Source organism: Nomascus leucogenys, chromosome 2 (assembly GCF_006542625.1).
Source record: "Nomascus leucogenys isolate Asia chromosome 2, Asia_NLE_v1, whole genome shotgun sequence".
Classification (NCBI taxonomy): domain Eukaryota; kingdom Metazoa; phylum Chordata; class Mammalia; order Primates; family Hylobatidae; genus Nomascus; species Nomascus leucogenys.
In genome coordinates this window covers 53,137,736-53,155,989 of record NC_044382.1, presented here as the reverse complement: position 1 = coordinate 53,155,989, position 18,254 = coordinate 53,137,736, and the positions used below count along the sequence as shown (strand labels likewise).

Here is an 18,254-nt window from a genome sequence, read left to right as displayed (position 1 = left end):
CCCAGGAGTTTGAGGCTGCAGTGAGCTGTGATCGTACCACTGCAGTCAAGCCTGAGTGACAGAGTGAGTCCCTGTCTCTTTAAAAACAAAGAAAATGTAAAAGCACAAAAGCACCTGATTCTTAGCAGGTATTAATGTCTTTTAATTGTTGCCTGATATTAACCTTCTTAATAAAGTTAAAATAATAACAGGAATATAAAGAAACTCTTAGTTGTTGCTTTGTTGTCTCTTCCCATATAGTTCTTTATATATGGAAATGTAAGAATTTTCTTTAAAGGGGATCAAAAAATTAAAACTTTCTAGTGAAAAGTTTAGGATTCAAAGTTAAAATTCTTAAGAAAGAATCCTTGGTCTGGCCCAGGCCATCCCAGTGGCACATGCCTGTAGTCCTAGCTACTTGGGAGGCTGAGGCGGGAGGATCCCTTGATCCCAGGAGTTCCAGCCCAGCCTAAGCAACATAATGAGACCTTCATCTCTAAACATAAAAATAAAGAAAGAATCCATGCACTAACTACCCTGATTTCCACAATGCTAATGAGTTTCCAATTCTTTCAGAAAAATAATAAACAACCAGCAATCTAGAAGTCTATTTTCTGTTAAGAAGTGATAAAGCAGACTTTATTTATATAAGGAAAATTCAGATTGGATTGACTTTTAAAACTAAAGTATTTTGACAGGGTGCAGTGGCTCACGCTTGTAGTTCCAGCACTTGGAAAGGCAGAGACGGGAGCATTGCTTGATCCCAGGAGTTTTGAGACCAACCTGGGCAATGTGGCAAAACCCTGTCTCTACCAAAAAAAAAAACAAAAAATTAGCCAGCTGTGGTGGTGTGCACCTGTAGTCCCAGCTACTCAGGAAGCTGAGGTGGGATGATTGCTTGAACTCAAGAGGCTGAGATTACAATGAGCCGAGATTGCACCACTGCACTCCAGCCTGGGTGACAGAGCAAGACAAGACCCTGTTTCAAAAACAAACAACAAAAACTATTTTATTAAGATGATAGGTTAAAATTTTTAACATTTTTTATACTTGGAGTTTTCCAAGCCTTATTTCCATAGTCCCCAAATTGAACTATATCACTACAAACTAAGTGCCATCTGTTGTGATAGTTTACTGCTGTCACAATGGAGTTACATAACTCTTATGATAACAGGAGTTATACAATGTATAGTAAAAAAAATTCAGAGCAGGTGACTCCAACTATTTAGGCAGCAATCAGTACTTCCCTATAGCTCTTGTCCCCAGGTCATCTGCAAGATAATATAACTAAAGAGGCAATGAAATGTAGACGCTAGGGGCAGGAGTTCATAGTCGTATAATGTGAATCCTGGCCCCACCACTTACTGGCTCTTATGAACTGAATGTTTGTGTACCCCATCCCCAAACTGATATGTTGAAGCCCTACTCCCATTGTTACTGTACTTGAAGATAGGGCATTTATGGAGGTAATTAAGGTTAGATAAAGGCATAAGAGTGGGGCTCTGATCCAGTAGGGTTAGTGTCCTTATGAGAAGAGACAGGAGAGAGCTCTCTCTCTCTCTCTCTCTCTCTCTGCCATATGAGGACACAGTGAGAAGATGGATGTCTGCATGCCAGAAAGAGGTTCCTCATGGGGAACCAAATTGGTTGGCACGTTGATCTGGGATTGCTGGTCTCCAGAAATGTGAGAAAATAAATTTCTGTTGTTTAAGCCACTCCATTTATGGTATTTTCGTATGGCATCCTGAGATGACTAAAACACTAGCTGTGTGATGCTGGCAAGTTATTAAATCTCTCCAGGCCTCAGATTTCTCCTTCCTAAGATAGGATAATGCTGCCCACAAGATTCTGGGCAGTTGAATGGGATAACATATGTAAAGGGCCGTGCCTAGCACAGTATCTAGCGTGCAGTACAGTTCCTAAACGAAGACTCTTGTTTGTTACTGCTTGTACTTTAGCATTTTATACTTAGGGTTTCCACTCTTCTCCAGATGTCTGTCTTGTGCAGTAGTGTGTAAAATCACAAAGCATGGATTTCAGCCCTCTTTCACTGGGCTGGAATAGGCCCCATCTCTAGCGAGTGAGCCTGGTGGCAGCCTCACTTCCACGGCCCAGCACAGTTTTGTTTCTCTCTGCTGATCACACAGGCAGAAATAACTCTTCTGAATTAACCAAAAAACAGTTTTTTGAAAAGTTATTTAAGTTCATGGTTAATGTTTTATCATTCATAATGTAATATAATTTGATACAGGATGAGAGTGACCATATTACTTATTGTCACTGTATTACTCCTAAAAGTATAAGATCATGTTTAAAATAACTGAAATTATGTAACATTTTGACCCACAAATTTATTGACCAACAAATCGATTTTATTATATTGCTAGCCCTAGAAAAATTGTTTCATTCAAAAAACATTTTCAAAAATATGTTTTTAAATAAAATAACGTGCACATTAAAGCAAAATAAAAGTTATATCTTTATGTTAGTCTTCTGAACATTAAGATTAATAAGCAGAATACTTAGTCTTGATACTTATGCACTTTATTAGTCTCTTATTTATATCTGTATCTAATATTTTTCTGAAGAATATATAGATTTTTCAATATGGTCTTGTTTTTCTTTTTTTTCTTTTTTTTTCAGACAGAGTCTTGCTCTGTCACCCAGGCTGGAGTGCAATGGCACAATCTGGGCTCACCGCAACCTCCGCCTCCAGGGTTCAAGTGATTCTCCTGCCTCAGCCTCCTGAGTAGCTGGGTTTACAGGCGTGTGCCACCATGCCCAGCGAATTTTGTATTTTTAGTAGAGACGGGGTTTCTCCATGTTGGTCAGGCTGGTCTTCAACTCCTGACCTCAGGTGATCTGCCCGCCTCAGCCTCCCAAAGTGCTGGGATTACAGACATGAGCCTCTTTTTTCTTTTTTTTTTTGTGACAGAGTCTTGCTTTGTTGCTCAGGCCGGAGTGCAGTGGTACAATGACAGCTCACTACAGCCTCGAGCTCCTGCCGTGCTTGGCTAATTTTTTTTATTTTTTGTAAAGATGAGGTCTTACCATGTTGGCCAGGCTGGTCTTGAATTGCTGGCTTCAAATGATCCTCCTGCCACAGCCTCCCAAAGCACTAGGATTGTAGGCATGAGCCACTGCATCTAGCCCCTTTTATTTTCTTCATAAAAGTGCCCACAATACGCTTCAGAGTTGCATATTAGTAAATTTGGAACTGCTGACATCTTCAATTGAGTGTCTGTAAACTATGTAAAAAATTGACAAAATACTCTCTAACAAATGCTGAAGTATCTGGTAAACTAAGAGCTAAATGGAAGGGAGTCAATTCCATTTTTGAAATATTAAATTGTATTAAGAGCTAAATGGAAGGGAGTCAATTCCATTTTTGAAATATTAAATTGTATAACTATTTCAGCTGAAATATTTTCACAGGTGTTGTCTCTGCTTTTGTCCAAGTTTGGTATAAGACGATACCTGTCGAAGCTGTCTCTATTTATGATTCTGTCTCTATCATTCTTCTGAAAATTTTGCCAAGTTCAGTTACTTCAGAATCAAATCATTTCCAGTTAAAAATGGAATTCCATCCAAGATTCTTTGCCCAAAAAGAAACAGAAGACATGTGACCAGATGCGGTGGCTCACGCTTGTAATCCCTGCACTCTTGAGAGGCCGAGACAGGTGGATCACTTGAGGTCAGGAGTTCGAGACCAGCCTGGCCAACATGGTGAAACTCCGTCTCTACTGAAAATTCAAAAATTAGCCATGGTGGCACGTGCCTGTGGTTCCAGCTACTCAGGAGGCTGAGGCAGGAGAATTACTTAAACCCAGGAGGTGGAGGTTGCAGTGAGCTGAGATTGTGCCACTGCACTCCAACCTGGGCAGCAGAGTGAGACTCCATCTCAAAAAAACATGAGGCTGGGCGCAGTGGCTCATGCCTGTAATCCCAGCACTTTGGAAAGCTGAGGCGGGCAAATCACCTGAGGTAAGGAGTTCGAGAACAGCCTGGCCAACAAGGTGAAACGTGTCTCAACCAAAACTACAAAAATTAGCCGGGCATGGTGGAGGGCACCTGTAGTCCCAATTACTTGGGAGGCTGAGGCAGGAGAATGGCGTGAACCCAGGAGGCGGAGCTTGCAGTGAGCCGAGATCGTGCCACTGCACTCCAAGCCTGGGCAACAGAGCGAGACTCCATCTCAAACAAAAAAAAAAAAACACCAAACTGTTATTTGCAGAAGATTCATGTACTTAGAAAATCTAAGATAATTTACAAACTATTAAGAAAACTAACACGTGAATTTCACAGGGCATTAGATGTAATACAAGGTCAGTAACCATCAGTTACATTTCTATATACCAGCAATAAACAAAGACAAAGGTGACACTGCAGTGCAGACAAGGGTTGGGGGGCAGGCGGTAGGTCTCTTCAGTAAATGGCGCTGGGACAATAAAACATTTCTGTGAGGGGAAAATATATCAGAGCCCCTTAATACCATTCACAAAAATCAATTTCAGATGGATAGCAGTTTATAAAATGTGAAACAGTAAAGCTTTTTTTTTTTTTTTTTGGAGACAGAGTCTACCTCTGTCACCAGGCTGGAGTGCAGTGGCATGATCTCAGCTCACTGTAACCTCTGCCTCCCGGGTTCAAGTGATTCTCCTGCCTCAGCCTCCCGAGTAGCTGGGACTACAGGTGCGTGCCATCGTACCCTGCTAATTTTTGTATTTTTAGTAGAGACGAGGTTTCACCATGTTGGCCAGGCTGGTCTCGATCTCTTGACCTCATGATCCACCCGCCTCGGCCTCCCAAAGTGCTGGGATTACAGGCATGGGCCGAAATAGTAAAGCTTTTTAAAGGAAAATGAGAAGATCATTTTGTGACCTTGGAGTAGGCAAAAACTTGAACAGGACACAAAAGATGCTAAACTGTAAATAAATGGATAAATAACGAATTATGGCAAAACCAAGAACTGTGTATCAAAAGACAGTATTAAGAGAATGTAAAGGCAACTTGAACAGTGGTGGAAAATGTTTTCTGGCAAAGGACTTACATGAAATATGTAGAGGCCAGGTGCAGTGGTTCACGCCTGTAATCCCAACACTTTGGGAGGCCAGGGTGGGCAGATCACTTGAGGCCAGGAGTTCGAGACCAGCCTGGCCAATATGGCAAAACCCCATCTCTACTAAAAAATACAAAAATTAGCCAGGTATGGTGGCACACACCTGTAATCCCAGCTACTCAGGAGGCTGAGGCAGGAGAATCCCACGAACCTGGGAGGCAGAGGTTTCAGTGAGCCGAGATCACGTCACTGCACTCCAGCCTGGGCAACAGAGCAAGATTCTATCTCAAAAAAAAAATACATATATATGTGTGTGTGTGCGTATATAAAGAACTCTTACATTTCAGTGAGAAAATATTTTCATTGGAAGGAAACACAGATAACCTAAAAGAAATTGGCGAAAGACATTTAACAGGCAGTTCACAAACAGGCTATGCAAATGAAAAGGACTCAGCTTTCTTGGTCATCAGAAAAATAATTATTAAAACTACAGTACTACCACACAGTCATCAGAATGGTTAAAATGAAAAAGACAATACTAAACATTGACAAGAATATAGAGCAGCAGTTGGTGTGTTGGTTATGTAAGATTGGCACAACATTTGGAAAACTGGCTGTAAATGTGCAGGCTGCGCATGCATATATACATATACACTGTGATCTAGCAGTTCTACTCCAAGGCATGATGGCAACAGGAGTGAATATGCATATTCATCAGAAAATATGTGCTAGGACATTTATAACAGTATTATTAGTAATAGCTAGAAATTGTAAACTGCGCAAATGGCCATTAACAGTGAAATTTATAAAGTGCGTGGTCACACAAATACAATGAGAATGAAAAGCTACAACTAACACCAATATGTGTGAGTTCCTCGAAAATATTGAGGGTACAGAACAGGCCAGTTATGGTGCCTCACCCTTGTAATCCCAGCACTTTGGGAGGCCAAGGCAGGAGGGTTGTTTCAGGCCAGGAGTTGAAGAGCCTGAAATTTAAAAATTTCAAAAATTTTTAAAAATTGACCGGGTGCAGTGGCTCATGCCTGTAATCCCAGCACTTTGGGAGGCTGAGGTGGGCAGATCACAAGGTCAGGAGTTCGAGACCAGCTTGGCCAGTATGGTGAAACCCCATCTCAACTAAAAATACAAAAATGAGCTGGGTATGGTAGTGGCTTCCTGTAGTCCAAGCTACTTGGGAGGCTGAGGCAGGAGAATCGCTTGAACCCAGGAGGCAGAGGTTGCAGTGAGCCGAGATCACGCCGCTGCACTCCAGCCTGAGTGACAGAGCTAGACTCCATCTCAAAAAAATTTTAAAAATTAGCCAGGCATGGTGGCACACACTTGTAGTCCTAGTTACTTGGGAGGTTGAGGTAGGTCGATCACTTGAGCCCAGGTGGTCAAGGCTGCAGTGAGCCATGATTGCGCCATTGCACTTCAACCTGGGCAACAGACTGCCTCAAAAAAATAAATGATTTAAAAAACAGCACATGTTATATGAATCGATTTATGTAAAAGTACAAAATCAGGTAAAACCGATACATGTTTTTCCCCCCATTTGTTTCTTTTTATACTAAGTAAAAAATAGGCAAAATTAAGCAAAACGCCTCTTGGTAATAGGAAAGCCATAAGTAGTATTCACAAAATTATAGATAGTGGTCACCTCTAGGAACAGGAGGGAAACAGGGTAGAGCAGCACAGAAACCGAAATGCCCAAAGTCTATTCATCGTTAACACATGCTTTAGAAGTAAGGGTTATGGTGCCCTCTTGGGTGGAGGGGGCTAATTACTGGAATGGAGCAGGAGGCTTCCAGGATGCTGATACTGTTTTGTTTCTTCATATGGCTCTAGTTATATGGGCGAGTTCAATTTGTGAAAATTTATCAAGCTGAGTTTAGGACAGTGCGGTCCTGTAGAATTAATATATAAGCCATATACTGTAATTTAAATTTTTCTAGAAAAAAATAAAATTTTCTAGATGCCCATTTTAAAAGTTAGAAAAAGAAACAAGTGTGATTTTTACATTTTATTTAACCCAGTATGCCCAAAAGTATTATTTGAACATATAACCGATATAAAAATGTATTGAGATATATTATTTTGGTAATGAGTATTTGAAATTCAGGGTGTATAGTCTAGTTACATTGCTTCTCAACTGATATTAATTTTTTTTTTCTTTTTTGAGACAAGGTCTCGCTATACCACAAACTCCTGGGCTCAAGTGATCATCCCACCTCAGCCTGGTACTACAGGTGTGTGCCACTGTACCCAATAGACTATTCATATTTCAAGTTTGCGGTAGTCGTCTGTGGCATGTGGCTGTCATATTGGACAGCATAGCCTTAAGATACATATACTTTTTTTATATGTGTAAAATACTGCAATAAAATATTTCAAAGGTTTTTCTATAAATGAAGATATTTCTGAGTACTGTTATAAAGATTCAAATTTAAATTGTATTTTCATCTTTTAGTTTAAGTTTGAATGTGTTCTTTACACACTTGGTTGTTTTTTGTTTGTTTGTTTTTGAGATGGAGTCTTTTTCCATTTCCCAGGCTGGAGTACAGTGGCACGATCTCAGCTCACTGCAGCCTCCGGCTCCTGGGTTCAAACCATTCTCCTGCCTCAGCCTCCCAAATAGCAGGGATTATAGGCACCCTCTACCACGCCCAGCTAATTTTTGTGTTTTTAGTAGAGACAGGGTTTCACCATGTTGGCCAGACTGGTCTCGAACTCCTGACCTCAGGTGATCTGCCACACTTGGTTTTTTTAATATAATTCTCTAAAAGCTTGAAAAATATGAAGATTTTGGCAATTTACCATTGAATAATCAGAGATTTCCAACTAATTTTAAACAAAACGTTACTACAAAGACTCATTTACCAAAAGAAGGTCAGTATTATTGTAGGAACTAGGTTGGTTTTAGCATAGTTCTTGAGACTCAAGTTTTCTAAAAATCCAGTGTGTACTGTCATGAGATTATTTTTTTAATTCATCATCAGCTTTGTCAAAATTCTACAGTTCAGTTACTTTAACTGTGGATATATAAAGATATTTGTAAGTTATATAAACTATAACTTCTAAAGGATAGAATGTTTCATTTCTTTGGATGCAGTTATAAATTATATGTGTACCACTACTAGTTCCTAGTAGATTTCTAATTCAATGAGAATGGTATTTTCTTATACAATATGTGTTCCACCAACATTTGTATTACCAATATAAGCCAATAATTTTATCTTCATTGTTGTACTTTTTAAATGACTTTGTTTTGGCAATCACAAAACAATATTTCACCTTCAATATAATGACCTTGCAAAGTTTTATTTGATTCCATGATTGGATTAGAAAAATTGAACCATTATTGGAATTGATGAATTTTCTATTTGAAGTACCTGATGACACTGCTGTAAAATCAGTGTCTTTTTGTTTGCAAGGTTTTTCTGTTCATGAAGTAACGTATAAACAGCTTTACTTTTTACATATGCACAAAAATGTGGGTGAAATTAATTTGGAAGAGTCATTTAAGTGAAGTTACGTGCTACAGATTGATGTGTTAAATGTACCATTTGCAGCTGCACATACTGATTGTCTTTTATGTAAATACTGATGCTTCTTCAGCAGATTTATTTCTTTTGGTTTTCATGTGATCAGTGATATTCTGGTCCCCACAGAGAATAGTAAATGTCGATATTTTGTGCAAATTAGATGTTCATCATCAACTTTCTTGGAAACAAATTTGATTCTTAATTTTTTAATTAAGCATGAACTTCCAGTTTTTAAACTCTGCTGCAGAAAGGTAAGTGTTACCGACCGAATTGTAAAATATATATAGTTGTAGATTTAGACAATAAATAAAGACACAATTTAAATACAGTGAAGAGAAAATTACTACAACAAGAATGCCGAACTGTAAAATATATATAGTTGTAGATTTAGTCAGTAAATAAAGACAATTTAAATACAGTGAAGAGAGAATTACTACAACAAGAGTGGTCAGAATATTCTGTGTATGCTCTATGACAGAACTGCTAAGCCTTTATTTTCCACATGGATTTCATTTACACCCAACCATGTTTTATGATGACCCCACCTGGCTACATTGTGCAGGTTGTGGTATAGACTTTGGAGTAACAGACTAGTAGTGTAACAAGTGGCTGGTGGGGACGGAAGAACTGAAAACCTTATCCTACCCAAACCTGAATGGAGTTGGTTGTTCCTAGCCATTTGAGCCTACTTTGTGGGTGAGCACGTGGTTTTTATTAGCAGCTGCCCTTTATGCTGTCCTTGAAAGGGAGGTGTTAGATTGCAGCAGGAAAGGATCAGGATAATACTGGTAATTGCTGATTGTCTTTCCATTTTACCATTTGTTAAAGTGTGAATTCTGTTCACTGCACATACGTCTCACATGTCATTAGAAAGTACCAAGACAAGCTGGGCACAGTGGCTCATTCCTGCGATCCCAGCACTTTGGGAGGTTGAGGCAGGAGGATCACTTGATACCAGGAGTTCAAGACCAGTCTGGACAACACAGCGAGACCTCATCTCTCTATAAAAAATTTAAAAATTAGCTCTGGTGGCACACACCTGTAGTCCCTGCTACTTGGGAGCCTGAGGCAGGAGGATCATTTGAGCTTGGGAGGTTGAGGCTGCAGTGAGCTGTGATCACACCACTGCACTGCAGCCTGGGCTTCAGAGCGAGACCCTTTCTCTAAAAAAGAGAGTAAAGAAAAGATCAAAACAGAAGATGGAACAAGAAAGTGAAGGCTACTAAATATCTCCAGGCTTATTTTGCTGCAAATATTAATAATACTTTTTATTCTTTTTTTGAAATGGAGTTTTGCTCTTGTTGCCCAGGCTGGAGTGCAGTGGAGTGATCTCGGCTCACCGCAACCTCCGCCTTCAGGGGTTCAAGTGATTCTTCTGCCTCAGCCTCCCGAGTAGCTGGGATTACAGGGGCCTGCCACCATGCCTGGCTAATTTTTTGTATTTGTTTTTTAGTAGAGACGGGGTTTCACCATGTTGGCCAGGCTGGTCTCTTGAACTCCCAACCTCAGGTGATCCACCGGCCTTGGCCTCCCAAAGTGCTTGAGCTTATAGGTGTGAGCCACCACACCAGGCCCACAGTTTTTTCCTGTCATCAGCAGATGTGTCCCAGTTGATACCTAAGTGCATAGAAAGCCGTGGGAAATTGGGAACAGCATTCTTTTGCAGATACCTCTGGCTCGTATAGTATGTCCTGAGAATATAGTAGGTCCATGTTATGATGTTCAGTCAAATGTTTGAATTTTATGTATCCATACGTGCTCGTTGAATAATAGCATTTACTGAATGCTGTCAGTATGCTTAAGCACTTTTTATGTGTTATTTAATCTTTACAACAGTCTTGTTATAAAGTATTACTCTGCCTTTCTTACATGTGAATTTACTGAGGCTTAGAGAAATGAAATAATGTTGCCCTGGGTTATAAAGCTAGTAAGTGCATCATAAGAATGGGAATTTGATTACATCTTTCCATTCTGTTTACGTTATAGACATTGTCACTGAAAATTTTGAGTATTAGAAAACCCCACTGACAGTGACAAATAAAGGATTTATCACACAGAACAAGATATCCAGCAGTACACAGGCCTGGTATAGCACTTAATTATGTTATCAGAGGCCCTGGGTCTTTTTTTTTTTTGACCCCGACGTGATATGAGGTCTTTTAATCTTGCTGCTGTACCATGCTCATTGTGTGACCATGTCCTCATTATTATGTTTGCAAGATGGCTGCTGCATCTCTGAGCACTGCATCAGTTCCTAAGAAGGTGGAATGGTGAAATGTCTCAAACTTTCTTGGAAGCCCCATTAGGTGACTTGTGTTTCTGTCTCATTGGCTACAACTGAGTTACGTGGCCACCCCTTGCTGCAGTGAATCTAGGAAAGTGAGTAGTATTGATGACTTTTCTGGTATTGTTTTGGATCTTTTAGTTTCTTCAAGTGTACCATCAAAACTCCTGGTATTCTGGCCAGGCACGGTGGCTCATGCCTATAAGCCCAGGATTTTGGGAGGCCAAGTCAGGCAAATCACTTGAGGTCAGGAGTTCAAGACCAGCCGGGCATGGTGATGCACACCTGTGGTCCCAGCTACTCGGGAGGCTGAAGCAAGATAATTGCTTGAACCTGGGAGGTTGCAGTGAGCAGAGATCACACTGCTGCACTCCAGCCTGGGCAACAGAGTGAGACTCTGTCTCAAAAAAAAAAAAAAAAAATCTAGTATTCAGAAGTGTGTGGCGGAAAAGGCCAAGCATCCTGGGCTATATGCAGTGAGGGAGCTTTTTTAAGTTGGGGGCATTGAGGTTAGATTGTGCTTTAAAGGCATACTCCAATGGCTGTGTGGTAGATTGGGTTGAGGAGTGACCAAATGGAAGCAAGGAGAGACTGTTGAGGAGACTTTTGCAATGGTCCAAGTGAGATTTTAGGGGCCTGAACTAGGAAATTTTTTATAGGAATGAAGAGGAGACTGAAGATTCCAAAAATGTATAGGACATCAAGTGGGTAGGACTTAGCGGTTGATTGATTGTGCAGACAAGGAGAGAGTGAAGAGTCAAAGATGATGGCTCAGATTTCTCGCAGAAAAAAAAATTGTGCCACCAACAGAGACCAAAAAAGAGTAGAGGAGAAAGTTTAAGTTGGTTACCTTTTTAGACACAATGAGTCCTGAGGTATCTGGGTTTCCTTCATGTGCAGATCTTTAGCCACTAACTGGCAAAAGACAGATTTGTTATATGTTAATAAATATATTTTCCTTAATAATTTCCCTTGAGATTTTATTTGCTTTTTGTTGTCCAGAAGTTTCCAACATTTGTGTAGTCAGTGGTGTTCATCTTCATTTATATTTCTGGCTTTAGTTCATAGAGCCTTTCTTTTCCCCAAATGATAGAAGTATTTACCACATTTTTTAGCCTTAAATATTGTATTGATCAAGATTTTATTTTGATGAGTAGGATTAAGTAGGTAAAGAAAACGGAAGAGCATTTTCAATTGTTAGAATATGATTAACATGACATGTTTCCAAGGTGTAGCATAAAATATGAAATACTGAAATTTTCTTTTAAAAGTACCTCTAACATTTTTTTTAATGGTGTTGATGTTTCAGAAATACTCTGCTGTTTGTTTCCGTCGGAATAAAAAAGGCTGGACAAGGTGGCTTGCACCTGTAATCCCAGCACTTTGAGAGGCCGAGACGGGAGGATCTCTTGAGGCCAGGAGTTTGAGACCAGCCTGGTCAACATAGCAAGACCCAGTCTCTACAAAAACTAAAAAAAAAAATTAACCAGGCGCAGTGGTGCGTGCCTGTAGACCAGCTGCTTGGGAGGCTGAGGCAGGAGAATTGCTGTAATGGGGTTAAGCCTATGATTTTCAGGTTGCGTTGAGCTATGATTCCACCACTGCACTTGTACTCCAGCCTGAGTAACAGAGCGGGATGCTGTTTCTTTTTTTTTTTTCCTTTTCTTTTCTTTTCTTTTCCTTTTTTTTTGAGACAGGCTGGAGTGCAATGGCACGATCTCGGCTCACTGCAACCTTCGCCTCCTGGGTTTTAAGCTATTCTCCTGCCTCAGCGTCCCAAATAGCTGGGATTACAAGCATGCACCACAACATCCAGCTAATTTCTGTATTTTTAGTAGAGATGCGGTTTCACCATGTTGGTCAGACTGGTCTCGAACTCCTGACCTCAAGTGATCTGCCCGCCTCGGCCTCCCAAAGTGCTGAGATTACAGGTGTGAGCCACTGTGCCTGGCCACTGTTTCAGGAAAAAAAAAAAAAAAAAAGCCCAAATCTTGTATTTTTTTTTATAAATCAAAATTAAAATAGGTGTTTCATGTATTCTGACAGCAGGAGGATGCATTAGCACAACAGGCCTTTGAAGAGGCTCGGAGAAGGACACGCGAATTTGAAGATAGAGACAGGTCTCATCGGGAGGAAATGGAGGTGAGAGTTTCACAGCTGCTGGCAGTAACTGGTTAGTACTTTCCCCCAAACTCTCAGGCTGTGTTTGTGATTTTTGTGCATAATGCTTTTTAATAGTTTAATTTTGTCTTTCATTTTTAAAAAGTTGTACTCTCTGACTTTGTATTTATTAAATATAATTGCTGTGAAGAAATTTATTCTAATTTTAAAGTTGTACATTAATTCCTCATTCATTGGTCTTCATAAAAATCATTTACTATAATAAGGTATATTTTCTCTTAATTCATTTACCCAAAATCTCTTTTGTTTTCTTATTTTTCAAATTATTTGTAAAAATCAGCTTATGTTAACATAGACTGCATATTTTTAGAACATTATTAAAACTCTGGAATAATATTACTTTCCATTTTTCTATGAATATTTGTCTTGATTTTATAACTATAATTGTCGGTCATTTGTGTGATTTTAACTAAAGGAAAATTTAATATTTTCAAACTATTCAAAGAACGGAATTAAACTTTTTCTTTTAGCCTTTCTATTGTAAAATACAGAAACAGAAATCAACATTAACAAATCTGTAGCTTCCTTTGCTGGTTTACTTAGGATAAATTTTTAAAAATAATAATAATAAATAAAAAATCTATAGCCCAATGAATTACTATAAGGTTAACATCCTTACAACCACGGTTTGGTCAAAAAATAAAACTTTGAGCCTGAGCAACTCTGTCTCTACAAAAAGTAAGAAAATTAGCTGGGTGTGGTGGCACATGCCTGTAGCCTTAGTCACTTGGTAGGCCAAGGTAGGAGAATTACTTGAGCCCTGGAGTTTGAGGTTACAGTGAGCAGTGATTGTGCCACTGTATTCCAGCCTGGATGACAAAGTGAGATCCTGTCTCTAGGAAATAAATAAATAATACATAAATAAACCTTTGACAGCTACCCCAGCAGCCCCTTCCATATATACATCTAATCATGACTTTCTCATGATTTCTGCTCAAAAGTAATCATTATTTCGATTTTTTTTTTTTTTGAGAATGGAGTCTTGCTCTGTCGCCCAGGCTGGAGTACAGTGGCGTGATCTCGGCTCACTGCAGCCTCTGCCTCCCAGGTTCAAGTGATTCTCCTGCCTCAGCATCCTGAGTAGCTGGGATTACAGGTGCACACCACCATGCCCGGCTAATTTTTGCATTTTTAGTATAGGCACGGTTTCACCATGTTGGTCAGGCTGGTGTCGGACTCCTGACCTCATGATCCACCCACCTTAGTCTCCTAAAGTGCTGGGACTGATTACAGGCTTGAGCCACTGTGTCCGACCCATTATTTCGATTTTTATAGTTAATTTATTTCTTGTGTTTCTTTAGTTTTAGTACCCATTGAAGTTTAGTCTTTCCCAGTTTTAAAATTTGATCTTTTTTCCCCGCTTTTTTTAATCTACCATGTTGGTTTCTGAATTTTGATGTGTCTTTTAATTGACAATGGAATTTTAATTTTTTTACACAAAATTGTACTCTGCTTTAAACAAACCTCAATTATAAAAATTAATATTCAAAGTATATATAAATTGTTCAGAAATACAGATTTTCTTTAAAAATTATATTCTAGGGCCAGATGCGATGGCTCACACTTGTAATCCCAGCACTTTGGGAGGCTGAGGTGTGAGGATTGCTTGAGGCTGGGAATTTGAGACCATCTTGGGCAAAATAGCAAGCCCCCATCTCTGCAAAAAAATAAAAAATTAGCCAGCATGGTGGCACATGCCTGTTGTCCTAGCTACTCAGGAGGCTGAAGCAGGAGGATAGCTTGAGCCTAGGAGCTTAAGGCTGCAGGAGCTATGATCATGCCACTGCACTCCAGCCTGGATGACAGAGCAGGACCCTACCTCAAAAAAAAAAAAAAAAAAAGTATATTCTAGCAAAAATAATCAAGATAAGAACTAATGTGTTTGAAGAAGAGTGTTGTCAAATGTTACTATTATCATGCTTCAAGTTTATAAACTTTGTATTAACATGAACATTTCATACAAGAAATAGAAAAAGCACACATTCATCTTTGATAATCAAAACACATTAAGATATAATTATAATAAATCAACTAAACAGAACCATTTCCAGGTGTTAAAAATCAGTATTATGTACCTAAGATTGTTAAATTCATGTCCTACATACTTTTGGAATCTACAGAGAGTAGAATAGTGGTTGCCAGGGGAAATGGGGGTTAGTTATTTAAAGAGTATAGAGTTTCAGTTTTGCAAGATGAAGAGAGTTCTAGTTGGTTGCACAACAGTGTGAATGTACGTAACACTACTGAGTGTATGCTTTAAAAATGGCTAAGATGGTAAGTTTTATGATATGTGTATTTTACTCTTTTTTTAAGTTTTAAAGTCAATGTTACATAATGAAGAAAATTTGTGGGTTTTTCCCAAGCACAAAATTATATGTACACTATTATTTAAATTCAGGTGTGTGCGTACGTGTGTTTGTGTGCATGCATGAGTGCAGATAGTGGCTAAGAGCCCAGACTCTACAGCCAGACAGAAGTCTGAATCTGGCTCTGTCATTTACTTTGTCAGCTTGGACAGCTTACTTCACTTTTCTATGACTGAGTTTCTTCATCTATAAAATAGGAGTAATAATCCTGCCTATCTCATATGGTCATTGTGAAGAGTAAATGAGTGAATACATGTGAAACCACTTTTAGAGTATGTGCCACTGACTAGGTGTCAGATGCTATTATTATTGTTAATATTATTTAAAGTACTACATAAAATTTCTAGTTGTATTAAAATATATTTACTTAGAATACATTTAAAAATCAAGCCTATTTGGTGGTTAGTGTATTAAAGTGTGTGTGTGTGTGTGTGCATGCGTGCGTGCGTGTGTGTGTGTGTTGGCACGATGTTGGCTCACCGCAACCTCTGCCTCCCAGGTTCAAGCGATTCTCCTGCCTCAGTCTTCTGAGTAGCTGGGAGTACAGGTTCCTGCCACCATATCTGGCAAATTTTTGTATTTTTAGTAGAGACGACGTTTCACCATGTTGGTCAGGCTGGTCTCAAAACGCCTGACCTCAGGTGATCCACCTGCCTCAGCCTCCCAAAGTGCTGGGATTACAGGAGTGAGCCACCGTGCCCAGACTTGAAATAAAATTTAGTATCTTTTTTTTTTTGGTGGGGGGAGGTGGGGAGATAGGGTCTCACTCTGTTGCCCAGGCAGAAGTGCAGTGGTGCGAACACGATTCACTGTAGCCTCAACCTCCTGGGCTCAAGCAATTCTCCCTCCTTGACCTCTCAAAGTGCTGGGATTACAGGTGTGAACCCCTGCACCCAGCCTAAAATTTAGTATCTTTTAGTGATTGCTAGATCTCTTTGTCAGTGAGTTAACCTAATGGGCTGATAGCAGCTGAGGATGTCCCCAAGAATACTTGTTAGTTAAGAGAAGGGATATATGTGATATATTTGTTTTCTTTGATGCTGTTATAATTCTTGTGATTTTCATATATGTGAATACAAGACTTCCACACCATGCCCTTTCTTTCTGTATCTGTAAAATTTAGAAGCTTTAAAATGTATAATATACATTTGTTACATTTCTGAACCTTTTTGCTCATGCTCTTTGTTCCCTGATGTAGAATGTTCTTTTCTGTCCGTCAAGGCCCAACCTGAATGTTGTCATTAAATGTCAGGCCTTTCCTCACTCTTCTTAGTCATAATCATAAAGCCCTTCCATTCTGTAGCACTTTTTATTTCTACTAGTGTTCTTATTGAACAACCTGTTGAAACAATTATAAACATTTGTGCCCTCCGCTTTACGGCAATCCCATGAGATGGAGCCCCTGATTTTTGTGTCTTCCACATTACCTACCACAATGCTTTGTACACTGCTTAGTTGTTCATTGGATATCTTCAAAAAACAGCCCCTATCCTGCCTATCTGAAAACTAGAATCATAGGAGAGCCTGCTAGGATAGTTCAAGTAGATAATACAAATTAATGGTCTCTGGAAAAATTCTAAATATTTATAATCTGTTGGTTTATATTAACTAGTTAAGTAAAGTAATAAACCCCAAGTGTGTTGGTCTGTATTCTGCATTAGGGACTGAGAAATGTATAGATGAAAATGCATCGTTTCTGTCTTTGATCAGCTATCAGTCTTGAGGAAAAATGATGGATAAACAGATCATTGCAGTGTACTTCAGCAACCACCGTACATAATGGAGGTTCAAAAAGGGGACAGCGGCAGTGTAGAGGAAGCTTAAGTCTGTCTCTGCATGGGAAATTCACAGGATAGTACACTTAGAGGGATTTGAAGGAAAAGTGTGTTTTGCCAGCTGCACAAGTTGGGGAAAGCATTCTGGGCAGGACAAACAGTGTATGCAAAGGCATAGAGGAGTAAGAGAGCCTGCCAAGTCAGAGAGTGTGATTGGTCAGTATTTCTGGAGCAAGCTAACATGGCTTTAAATGAATATAGGAATCATTTTCTAAAAAGTACTCTTCAGCTACATTGTATTTGGAGATTAACTATTTGACAATTAATGGAACAACTATTGAAAGCTTTTGTATGTATTTTGCTTTACATAAAACTCTAGATTAATTGACTTAAGAATTTTCTATTCTAAATTGCGGTGGCTCACACCTTTAATCTTAGCACCTTGGGAGGCTCAGGGAGGATTGCTTGAGCCTGGGAGTTCAAGACCAGCCTGGGCAACATAGCAAGACTTTGTCTCTACAAAAAATTTAAAAACTAGCTAGGCATGGTAGCATGTACCTGTGTTCCCAGCTACTTGGAAGGCTAGGTGGGAGGATCGCTTGAGCCCAGGAGGTCGAGGCTGTAGTGAACTATGATTGTGACACTGCACTCCAGCCTGGGCAGCAGAGCAAGACCCTGTCTCCCTGACCCCACAGAAAGAAATAAATACATTGTTAATTTGATTTTTCTAATTTAAAATGTTGGAAGAATATTTTGGTATGTGAGTTTATATGTATATATGAACAGAAATGTAGTCTGTTGATAGAAGTGTCACATAATTTCTTGCTCAGATAGATTGTTTCTATTTGTTTTTTTGTCAGTGATTGAGAGCATGGGCTTTGTAGTCAGGCCTAGTTGAGATTCCTGCTCCATCACTTGCCTCAAGAGCCCTGATTTTCTCACAGAAATTGAGTATTAAATGGGAAAATGCTTGTAAAGCACTTAGTATGATGCTTGGTATGTGTATGCCTACAGTAAATAATAGCTCTAAAGTACTTCTTTTTAGCACTAAAAGCTCCACCATAA

The 18,254-nt window shown here is 39.4% G+C and overlaps 1 protein-coding gene across 4 annotated transcripts in view; it reads left to right on the top strand.

Annotated features, from left to right (window-relative positions):
* CBFB (core-binding factor subunit beta) overlaps positions 1-18,254 on the top strand; it is a 76,508-nt gene that overhangs the window by 45,152 nt on the left and 13,102 nt on the right. For 2 of the 4 annotated variants that reach the window (XM_003262871.4, XM_030795623.1), the window contains one exon: positions 12,914-13,040. In XM_003262871.4, the coding sequence (XP_003262919.1) occupies positions 12,914-13,040 (127 nt within the window). The remainder of the gene's footprint in view (positions 1-12,913; positions 13,041-18,254) is intronic. The other 2 variants (XM_012505114.2, XM_003262872.3) reach the window with 1 other exon arrangement.